At 39.9% G+C, this 12482-nt stretch overlaps 1 protein-coding gene across 3 annotated transcripts in view; it reads left to right on the top strand.

Annotated features, from left to right (window-relative positions):
• FRMD4B (FERM domain containing 4B) overlaps positions 1-12482 on the top strand; it is a 236349-nt gene that overhangs the window by 105707 nt on the left and 118160 nt on the right. For all 3 annotated transcript variants that reach the window (XM_087923650.1, XM_026722192.2, XM_087923649.1), the window contains exons 2-4: positions 5420-5485; positions 6285-6379; positions 10060-10152. In XM_087923650.1, the coding sequence (XP_087779776.1) occupies positions 5420-5485; positions 6285-6379; positions 10060-10152 (254 nt within the window). The remainder of the gene's footprint in view (positions 1-5419; positions 5486-6284; positions 6380-10059; positions 10153-12482) is intronic.

Below are 12482 nucleotides of genomic sequence, written 5' to 3'. Positions count from 1 at the left end.
GGTGCACTATTTTGAACTTATAAATGAGTTTATTAAGACAGAAAAACAATTATATTCCTTTTAGTTTTCTTCAGTGGAGGGAATTCACCCCATTTAGTCATTCAGGGGTCACCAAAATCCAGGCTGCAGATATGTGCCAGTCCATGGACAGTTAGGAACCGGTCCATGCAAGTGAGCAAAACTTCATCTGCACATGTGTGGGATTTAGGTAGAGCATGAAACGTGACCCCCGGTCTGTGGAAAAATTGTTTTCCACAGAACCTGTCCCTGGTGCCCAAAAGCTTGGGGACCGCTGCTTTATCTAATTCATTCATTCCTCACCTGACATCTTCCAGATCCAGCAGGATTACACTTCTATTTCCTTACACCTTTGCAGGGGTGGGATTCATAATTTTTAGCACTGGGTTCTCTGCCCAGTTGCTGGATGGGCATGGCCATGGTGGGCGTGGCTTAGTTGTCCTCCTACACCATGGGGGGTGTTTTTTCCCTCCCTGGGCTCCGGAAGCTTTCCTTGAGCCTCTGGATGGGCAAAAACAGCTTCCCCGGGCGTTGGAGTCTCTCTGAAAGCCAGAAATGGGCCTGTTTCTGGCCTTCCCAAACTTCCGGGAGGCCCATTTTTCGCCTCCACGCATGCCCTGCACGTACCTGCCTCCAAAACGGGCCATGTGTGGACTCCAATGAGGCGCAGGGTGGTGGGTGGGACTAGCATCACCAAAGTTCGCGATATCATAAGCAACTCTAATACAACAAACATCTCTCCTGAAGATATCATTGAAATAACCAGAGATGGCTCTGGGTACAAATACAATGACGGCTCTATGGCCCCAAGATTTTGTAGAGTTGTATGCAAAAATGAGTCCAGCAAACACATATTCATTCATATAATAAACACCATTGCAAAAACCAATCCCAACCACAAAAAACTTCGCTCAAGACCAGGTTTATCCATACTGCAAAGAATCCACTCCCATGAACTCCGTGAAGAACTCAAAAACCATCTAGACAATGGAGAAAAGGATCTATACATTGACTACTGAGCTGATTGCATCAAAAGAAAGTCACACAACCCACAACTCCGCATCCAACCCAACCCCATCCAATCCAACATCACTCAAAACTAGGCATGCACGCCCCTAACTACCTCTATTCCAACCACAACTGGCCTTAAATGCAAGCTACTCAGTGCAAGAAGCCTTGTAAATAAAATACCTGAATTTCTCCTCCTACTAAATACAGCTAAATTCGACATTATATTTGTCTGTGAAACATGGCTCAATGCATCTCTCCCTGACTCCATTACCACAGTAAGAGACTATCATGTTTACCGATCAGATCATGAAATCCGTAGATGAGATGGTGTTGCTATTTTCTATAAAAAGTCCTTATATCTAAAAAACATCCAAGTTACCCAGGAGCTTGCTAATCCTGAGACTGTCATCTGTGAACTGTCCTTAAATATCACATTTCAGTTCTTACTATGTTACAGAACCCCTGATTATATCATTGAACATGCAAACAAGCTAAATACACTACTAACATGGGCAGCATCCTGCCCACATGTTTTTATCTTTCTTGGTGTCTTCAATTTATCTCATATTAACTGGACCCTTAATGAATGTACAACTGAACCCGCACATGTAACCTTATACAATGCAGTAACAAATCTGGGACTAGAACAACTAGTAACCAACAACACTAGACTTAACAACTGCCTCGATTTCATCTTCTACAATAGTTTGAATTCAATTTATGGAATACAAATTAAAGAACCCTTTTCCAACAGTGACCACAACATGATAAACTTTTGTCTCAACATACGTCCACACAAAAATCATTACAATGACAGAATCCCCAATTATAACTTCAAAAAAGGCAACTATGATCTTATAAACAACGATCTCTCATCCCTTGATTGGCAATTTCTATTCTCTGGATGCAATACTGTAGAAGAGCATTACAACATATTTTTACTTGAAGTCAAAAGAGTCATCAAACTATATGTACCATTAACAACTCCCAAAACCAGAAAAAACAAATTACCCATAACAATAAGGAAGCTTCAATCCAAAAAGAAATCACTTTGGCAGAAAAACAAATCTGGTCACGTTGCCAACTTCAAAAGCTGATACAAAAATTTATGCCACCAGATAAAAACTGAATGCACCAATTATCACATTAAAAAAGAAGAAAACCTTCTGTGCACCAATTCCACCCGTGCTTTCTACAATTTTATAAACAACAAACTAAAAGACTCAAGGTCCATTCCACCCCTGAAAGGACCTAATGGTAAAGACTGTAACGACACTATTAAAGCCAACATCTTTAACACATTCTTTGGCTCAGTATTTGTAAATAGTAATGGATCATGCCCAGTATTTCCTACTCGAACCACAGACCACTACAATGATCTAATACATATCGATTTTACAGAAGACAATGTTGAAAAAGCACTACGCAATCTAAAACCATCTCTATCTATTGGACCAGACAGAATATGTGCCTACTTCTTAAAAAAGCTATCCACTGCCATAGCCGAACCTCTAAGCATAATCTTTGAAAAATCTTTCAGGACCAGGTCCTTGCCAAAACTATGGTCACAAGCCACGGCCATCCCCATCTTCAAAAAGGGAGACCCCAGCCTAGTTGAAAGTTACAGACCAATCTCTTTATGCTGCATCACCTGTAAAGTCATGGAATCAATTATTAACCAATCCATCATCCTCCATTTAGAAACAAACAACCTACTCTCTAATAAACAAACAAACAAATGGTCAAAATTGGGAGCGTCCTATCAAATTCTGTACCTGTCAACAGTGGCGTCCCCCAAGGCAGTGTTCTGGGACCAACTCTTCATACTCTACATAAATGACCTCTGTGATCATATTAAGAGCAACTGTGTTCTCTTCGCTGATGAAGTAAAGCTATTCAATACCACAGACAATACTGCAACCCTTCAAAAAGACCTTGACTATGTATCAGAATGGTCAAGCAAATGGCAACTTCAAATCTCAAAAATAAATGCTCTGTCCTACATATTGGCAAAAAAAATAAATCAGAAAATAAAATACAGGCTGAATAGTAAAGACCTTGTTGATGATCCAAACTCTGTCAAGGATCTTGGCGTACTCATCTCTAATGACCTAAGTGCTAGCGCCCACTGTAACTACATAGCCAAAAATGTGTTAAGAGTTGTTAACCTAATCTTACATAGCTTTTTCTCTGGTAATATTACACTACTAACTGCTGTACAAAACATTACACTATTAACTACTATACAAAACATTTGCTAGACCAATACTTGAATACAGCTCATCAGTCTGGAACCCACATTACATATCTGATATTAACACAGTTGAGAAAGTCCAGAAATCTTTCACAAGAAGAGTTCTCCACTCCTCTACTCGTTGCAGAATACCTTATGCCACCAGACTTGAAATTGTAGACCTAGAAAACCTAGAACTACGCCACCTTCGGTCCGATCAAAGTACAGTATATAAAATCATACATTGCAATGTCCTACCAGTCAATGAATACTTCAGCTTCAACCATAACAATACAAGAGCAAACAATAGATACAAACTCAAGGTTAATTGCACCAAACTTGATTGCAAGAAGTACGACTTCAGCAACAGAGTGGTCAATGTCTGGAATACTCTACCTGACTCTGTGGTTTCTTCCCCAAACACCGAAAACTTTAACCTTAGATTGTCTACAATTGACCTCACCCCTTTCCTAAGAGGTCTGTAGGGGGTGTGCATAAGCGCGCCAACATGCCTACCATCCCTGTCCTATTGTGTCTTTTATTTTTTATTTTTCTTATATGTATCCATGTATTCATAACTATGTTTTTACTTATACCTATTATCTTATAAGCAATTGACAAAAATAAATAAAAATAAATAACTAAAATAGCTAGGAGTGGGGTTTAGGGATTCTCTGAACTTTGCAGGCAGAATCTTAGCTAGAGGATCTCCCAAACCCCTGTGAACCTCCAGCAGCCCACTCCTCCACCTTTGCCTGACCGTATATTTCTGAAATATTATCTAATCCTGGAATCTCTGCATGTGACAGACTGGGGAAAGTTGTCCCAGTGCATAACACAGTCCATTTTAGATAAATGAAAAGTATCAGTATGCTGATTTTATAACTTATTTCACCAAGCTAGAAATCATAATTTATAAATCACATTGATTGAGCCCATACATTCTCCGCTTGTTTCGTACATAAGAACATCGGGAAGTTGTATTCGGAACTGAAATTTGAACAAGGGCCTGGAGGACAATACCTTGGATTTCAGTCAAGATTCCCATTATTGTTTATGAATTGGGCTGGGGTGGCGAGAAAGGAAGGTTTTTTTTTATATCCAGAACAGATCCTCCCATTACAACCATTGAGGTGCAGTTTATAGATGAGACAAAAATCTCATAATTAAATCATTGAACCACTTAGACTACCACAAACCACGTGTGAAATACTTTCAGTTGAAGCCTGGACAACAAAATCATGAGATAAAAACTGAATTAGGTCAGAAATGAAGGAAAGAGCAATATTGTTATGATGTTGTATGTGTGGGTGCATATGCCTAAATAGGTAGTCTTCAACTTACAATCATTCATTTAGCAACTGTTCAAAGTTACAACAGCACTGAAAAAATGATTTACAACTTGTCCTCAGACTTACGACCATCTCATACGTATGGCCATCTCATACCTTATCCCTACAGTCACGTGATCAAAATTCAGGTGGCTGGCAATTGTCATGTATGTACAATGGTTGCAGCATCCTGGAGTCACATGATCACCATTGGCAACCTTTCCAGTCAGCTTCCAACATGCTTTAGTCAATGGCGGAAGCAGATTTGTTCAGCGAATGTGTGATTCGGTTAACAACTGCAGTGATTTGCTTCACAACCATGGCCAAAAAAAGTCATAAAACCAGGCACGACCTATTTAAAACCTGCCTTGCTTAACAATGGAAATTCTGTGTAGGGGATGACAAGGCTGAACTTGAGGGAGGGGTCAAACGCATCATAAGTTACAAGTCCCTTCGTGCTCACAAGAGATCTAAGTCCAGCCTGCCTTGACTTTCTTTCTATTGTTAACTTCTGCACATTTCCCTTTAATGGCCAATTGGCCAGATTCTTATAGAGAATTTAAGCTTGCAATAAATCTTTATACTCATTTGAACCGCCCTGAATCTCCTGATTTCCCAGGCATTTAACATTCCGGTCCCAATTGTGATTGTAAGTTGAGGACAATCTTGGTAAATGGGCATCTTGGTAATCTTGGTAAATGGGCATCATATATATATAAACACACACACACACACACACACACACACAAATGGACCTATATGGTATACCTTTGGAACAAGATTCCATTACTGTTCTACAATTAATGCTCTTCTATTTGTTTTACAGATGACCGAAGGGAGACACTGCCAAGTACAGCTTCTGGATGATAGGAAGCTGGAGCTACTAGTTCAGGTGAGACAACTGAAGTTTTATTGTTTCTGCAGCACTGATTCGGCAATTGACAGCAGGGCAAATGATCATTCTTTAAAAATTATTTGAAAGAAATGTTTTAAACTTTGGGCCAGTGTAACACCTCTCTGTGATTAATTAAAGCAACAGAATGTCTTTTTAATGGTTAGACACAAGCTTGGAGAAATCATGCATCAAGTGAGGTGCTAGTACCATTCTATAAAGCCTTAGTAAGACCACACCTAGAGTATCGCATCTAGTTTTGGTCACCACACTATAAAAAAGATACTGAGACTCTGGAACAAGCGTGTCAAACTCGATTTCATTGAGGGCCACATCAAAGTTGTGTTTGACCTTGGCAGGCTGAGGTGGGCGTGGCGAGGGTGGGTGTGGCCAGTTCAACATCACTCATATCGGGGCGCTTGTGGTAGCCCAAGCACTCTGCCGGTGAAAACAGGCTCCTGAGCTCCTGCAACTTTCTGCCAGTGAAAACTGAGCTCAGAGGGCTATATGTGGCCCTCCTGAGCTCCATTTTCACTGGCAGAGGGTTGTAGGAGGCTGTGGCAGCCAAAAACTGAGCCCGGGACCCTGCTTTTGCTGGCAGAAGCGCCTTGGGCCGGTCCTTCGCTGTTTTCAGAGTGGCCCGTGGGCCAGATCTAAGTATTCCGGAGGCCAGGTCTAGCCCCTATGCCTTGAGTTTGACACTCCTGTTCTAGAAAGATGAAGGGCAGAGGGAGGATAATTTGATATTATTGTTTTGAACACAAAAATTGCAAGAATAACATACCTTTTTTGCCTATAGCCTAAGCTTTTGTCACGGGAATTATTGGATTTGGTGGCTTCGCATTTCAACCTCAAAGAAAAGGAATATTTTGGGATAACATTCATAGATGATATGTAAGTACATCATGCAGTTACTTTTAAACCACTTGAATAGTCAAAATGTATACTGGCATTTCCAGATTTATTTTTAGATAATTTCATAGCCTTCAGTTATTGACTGAAGTTCTCAAAGTATAGAATTTGCCTTCTGTTTGCTTCTTTTATGATTGTAGCAAAAAAATATTGCTTTCTGGATATGCATAGCGCTAACTTCTATGACTTTCATTTTGCTTTATTGTTAGATTATCCAGCTCAACTTTTTCCAGGTCAGTCTAGGTCAGTGTGGTGCTAACATTATTTATATATTTCAGACACCTACTAAACAGCATTTCTTAGGGATTACATAGCTTTTCCCAGCCTGATATTTGGATTACAACTCTTAGAGCTCAGCCAGCTGGCCCGCTGTTAAAAGATTTTTGAGTTGAAGTCTGTACATCTGGAGGACATTCAGATTGGAGAAAGCTAAGCTAAATGCATTCAAGAATTGGAAGAGGCTGGTTAGATAGTTCTCCTCCAATTATTATTATTTCACTCCAACTTAATGTTCATGCTGTTTACACACATAGGATTGCTAGTTGATGCTTCCCTCTTCATATGCAGGGATAGGGGGAGGATTTGGAGCAGGGAAGATGCAGCCATTAAATAATGAAGCACTACAGAACATAGAATCAAAGGGTTAGAAAAGGCCTCAAAAGTCTTCTAGGCAGTAGATCCCAGTCAAATGGTTGTCCAGTCGACTTTTGAAAACCCCCAATAATGGAGCACCCACTATTCTGGAAGGCAAGCTTTTTCATTGATTAATTGTTCTCCCTGTCAAAATTTCTCCTTACTCCTTGAATTTCTCTTAACAAGCTCCCCCTACCCCCATTATTTCTTGGCCTACCCTCAGGTGCTTTGGAGACTAAGCACTCGACCAATTCTCTGTGACAGCCCCCTCAGTGCAGACAGTTATTATGTCCCCTCAATCAATCATCAAATTTGACAATCTTTCTCTATAGTTTCTCTTCCAAAATTTCTTGATTTCGCTTGTTAGACACACAGACATGCATACTGTATGTAAGCAAAACAAATTTTATGCATATTTGCATATATTTTCTGCTATGTGAATAATTGATTACTTGTTGCTGGATGTTCTCAACTTTTCTATACCAGGTAAATTCAGTCAAATAGATTTTGAAGGTGTTGGTACATTTGCTCCTATTTGAGAAAAAGTTCCTAAAAACATAAGTCTGAACATAAGAGGAAATCTCTCTCTGTCTTAATAACTTTCTAGTTCAGAAAAATATCTATTGATATTACATTCCTTTTGTGTTAGATTATCAATTTGCAACCTCCAGAGGGCAGTCAAATCCTTTTTTTAAAAAAAAAAATCCCTATTGTAGCAGAAGATGCCACTTAAACTTTTTCTATCAGGCAGAGTGTGCGACTCAGTAACACAGATACTGTTCGGTCAAAGCACCAATGAATAATAATAACAATACACTTTAATGGTGAAGGCTTTCTTTCCCTCATGCTTATTTTTTCCTCTCAAAAAATTCATCTATGAATTAATTGTTGGCCATTCTAAAATGTAGATGTGAAAAGAACAAATGAAGATTGAAACACCATTCCATACCTAGTAGTATCCAGATAGCTTGGATTACAACTTTTTCATATCTAGTTAGTAATAATGAGAAGGCCTAATTCTTCTGGTGTATACAAAATAAAGTTAAAAGACTCCTTTCAGTTTTTACTTTGCTAGTTGTTGCCAACTATAGGGGACAATGTTCAGCTCTGTTTCAAGGCCATTGAGCCAGCAGCACTGTTCCCCTATCACTGAAGTGATACCTATTTATCTACTCGCATGCTTTCAAACTGTTAGGTTGGCAGGAGGTAGGGCGAGGATGGGAGCTTACCCCCTTGCATGGTGATTGAGTCTTGAACCTGAGCTGCTGGCTTTCCAGCTGACAAGCCCAACATTTTAACCACTGAGACAGTGTCCTGCCCTCTGGTGTATATGAGATTGTAAAAAAGGCGTGGCTTTTGCCTTTCTGTTTGTTTTGATTTAATAATGTGCTATATAATAGGACTTTGAAGGCTGGTAATTCCTTTGCTCAAGAACTTAAATCCTAATTTCATTCATATATATATTCTTAAGTTTTCGAGGGTACTTACATGCATGGCATTCAGCTTTGTTCGAGTATTTTCCCACGTCATTGTAGTTGTGCTTTTAAAGTTGTAGCAACGTTTTGGCAGAATCTCATCTGCCATCATCAGGCTTCTGTATACTGTTCATCAGATGAGAAGCACAGAGCCGAAGACACAAGCCTGAAGATGATGAATGAGACTTCATCGAAACGTTGCCTAGATACTTCCAATCTTACATGGGAGAAAACCCAAATAACCAAAGATCCACATACTAATACCCGTGAGAACCTCAGAAAACATATATATGTATATATATGTGTATATATATATACACACACACACACAACATTGATTATTATTTTCTCATTATTGCTATTGATTGACGCCTTTGTATCTTCTTCCTAATACCAAAGGTTCCATATCTTATTATACTCTATTTCTTCTTTTATCTTTTAATATCATTGTTAGCCCATCCATTTCAGTACATTCAAGGCTCTTTCATATTATTGCTGCCTCGGAGGGAATGGTATCCTTTTTCCAATTTTGAGCAAATGAGATCCTGGCAGTGGTTACTATATGAAGTATGATGTATTGGAGATTCCTGCTAGGACGTTAGGTCCTCTTATACCTAATAAGAACAGTTCTAGTTTTAATTCAATTGAACTAATTTCTTTTTTTTTCATGAAGACAGCAATATTGTCAATCAGTTAAGAAGTGGTTAAGTGGTACAAACAATTTGGAAACCAGTTTATAAACATTTGATAATCAGTTTATTATATCTCGAGTCTCTGATCACATTTGGAACTACTATTAATACAGCTTGTATTTTAATGGACAGTCGGCTGCCACTTTAGACTCTCTAAGAAAACTGTACCAATTATGTCTGTGGCAATTATTACTCCTATATATCATTCTGGCCCCTGTTCACAATCCTAAAGGTAGTCCTTGATTACAATCATAGTTGGAACCAGATTTTCCATTGCTAAGCAGTTATTACTGAATCATGTCTGATTGTATAACCTTTTTTTTGCTGCAGTTGTTAGGTGAATCACTACAGTTGTTAAGTGAATCATGCAGTTGTTAAGCAAATTCAGCTTCTCCCATTGACTTTGCCTGTCAGAAGATGGCTGGGAAGATCACTAATGGCAATCACGTGATCCAGGGAAGCTGCAATCATCATACAGTAAATACACGCCAGTTGCCAAGCGCCTGAATTTTGACTGCATGACCATTAGGATACTGTGACAGTCATAGGTGCGAAGACTGGTCATAAGTCACTTTTTCAGTGCTGTTGTAACTTCAAATAGTCACTAAACGATTGGCTGAAGGTAGAGGTCTCCCTGTATTACAGCTCATTAACTGGGTCTTAATCAAGAGGAAGAGTATGATTGCACTTTCCTGCATCTTTCTAAATGCTACATTATCTCCGCTTGCAATGAAGGCAGGAAATAAATGAAATGAGGAAAATAGAAGAGTTAGCCAACTTCATTTCTAGAAAAATAGTCTCAACTGTGTGAATTAAAAGCATTGGTTTCTTATGTTTACTGTTCTGTTTTGAAATTTTTCAGGGGTCACAATGTCTGGCTACAGTTAGACCACAGAGTTCTGGATCATGATTTACCTAAGAAACCAGGTCCGGCAACTTTGTTTTTTGCAGTCAGGTAAATATGGTTATGCAATGCAAAATATATTTGCATTGTGGAATTTCAATTGTTGTTGTTTTTTAAAAGAATTAATGGGTTTTTGTTTATTATCAATGAAAATAAGTAGGACAAACTAAAAAAAAAAAAATTAACAGGATGACATTTGCATGAACATGTATTTGTCACATCTCCCTATCACTTCCAAACTAGTATTCTATGTCATCAAATGTGGTAATTTTTATATTTAAGCCTTAAGATTATGACTCAGTATGCTACTGTTTTTACTTCTTTTTGAAGTGCAGTTTAAAGACAACCTTTTGAGGAACTTCCTTCTTCCGTATGTGTTGTAGCTTCACATGTTCAGAGGGTTGGAGTCAGGAGTGGGATTCAATTTTTTTAACAACCGGTTCTGTGGGCATGACTTAGTTGGTGGGTGTGGCTTGCTGGTCATGTGACTGGGTGGGTGTGGCCAACTCAACATCACTCACATCATTTACATCCTCGCCTGGCCACATGACAGTGGGGATGCTGCAATGGTCGTAAGTATGAAAAATGGTCATAAGTCACTTTTTCAGTACTATTGTAACTTTGAATGGTCACCAGTTTTAAACCAAAACTCAAAAAGGGTATGTAAATTCACATTTGAATGTCAATCTTTCTAGCTAGCCAAGAAGCCTTGCTGAATGTCACTCATCTTGGTTCCTTGTCATTAAAAGCTTATTTCCGGCAGCTCTGCTTTGTTATTCAATTATTTCTGCAAAGTGCTAACTCCAACAGGGGACTATTTTCTCCCAACAGCAGTGTAAAAAGCTTAAAACAACCCTTCCCCTTTAAGAAAGTACCAGCAAAGGAAAAAAAAAACCTCCTTTGGAGACAGTAAGTCTAGGCATACTGCCCAGAATGCAAGAAGGGTGGAAAAAAACAAAAGATTTCTTCTAACAACCGGTTCTCCAAACTGCTTAGAAAGTTAACAACCGGTTCTAGTGAATAGGTGAAAACCTATAGAATCCCACCCCTGGATGGAGGTGCTCTAAAATATCTCCCTCCAAACTCCATATTTTAAAGGTTCCAGCACAGACAATAAAATAATAACACCATAGAAAAAGAACTATTGTCAAAGCTTCGGGATATGTGCCAACCAAAAAACAACCAGGGAAGAAAAATTACTTCAGCAAATGCTGGTAAGACAAGGTACTACATATATGCAGCAAAATTCTACCCCAAGCATCACCTCTATCCATTGATGATATTACCTAGTCTGGCAAGGAAACATCTGCAGAAAGAGAAGCAAGCTTTAGAACCCCAGAATTCACATACTGAAATGAAATCAATGTTGATGTGATGTTAATCTCCCAGAATCATAGAATCATAAGGCTGGAAGGGACCTTGGAGGTCTTCCAGTCCAAATCACTACTCAAGGCAAGAGTCCTTATTCCATCCTGGATAAATGGTTGTCTAATCTTTACTTGAAAACCTCCAGTAATGGAGCACCCACAACTGTGAATGGCAAACTATTGCATTAATCAATCGTTCTCACTGTCAGGAAATTATTCCTTATTTCCAGCTTGGCTCTCCCTCTGACAAGCTTTCATCCATTGCTTCTTGTCCTGCTCTCAGGTGTTTTGGAGAACAAGTCAATCCCCTCTTCCCTGTGACAGCCCTTCAGGGGTTGGAAAATGGCTAGCATGTCATCCCCTAAGCCAGGGGTGTCAAACTCGATTTTATTGAGGGCTGCATCAGGGTTGTATTTTACTTTGGGTGGGGATGGCCAGAGGGTGTGTGGCCAGCTCGACATCACTCCTTGAGGCTCTGTTTTCAGCCACGATGGCCTCCTGCATCCTCTGCCATTGAAAATGAGCTCGGGGAGTCTATTCACAGCCAGCCTAGCCTCCATTTTCAGTCCAAGAATCCTCTGCTAGTGAAAATGGAACTTGGAGGCCGCACACGGCCACCCTGGCTCCGCGTTAAGCCTGATGGCCTCCTACAATCCTCTGCCAGCAAAAACGGAGCTTAGAGAGGATGCCCACGCCCCTCCCGAGCTCTGTTTTCACTGGCAGAGGCACCATGTGCCAGTCCTTCGCTGTTTCCAGGGAGGGCCTGTGGGCCAGATCTAAGCACCCTGTGGGCCGCATGTGGCCTGCGGGCCTTGCGTTTCACACCCCTGCCCTAAGCCTTCTCTTTGTTAGGCTAAACGAGCCTAGTTGACTTATCCGTTCAGTTTAGCCTCCAGACTCCTTATTATGTTTGTTGCTCTTCTCTGCACTCTTTTTAGGCATCAGCATCTTTTTTGTTTTGTGGTGACCCAAACTGGATGCAGTCTTCCAAATGTGGAATATTTGGAAGTCTTG

The sequence above is a fragment of the Pseudonaja textilis genome, chromosome 2 (assembly GCF_049901715.1).
Source record: "Pseudonaja textilis isolate UNSWEBS1 chromosome 2, rPseTex1.2, whole genome shotgun sequence".
Lineage (NCBI taxonomy): Eukaryota > Metazoa > Chordata > Lepidosauria > Squamata > Elapidae > Pseudonaja > Pseudonaja textilis.
This window is presented reverse-complemented; position numbering and strand designations above follow the sequence as displayed.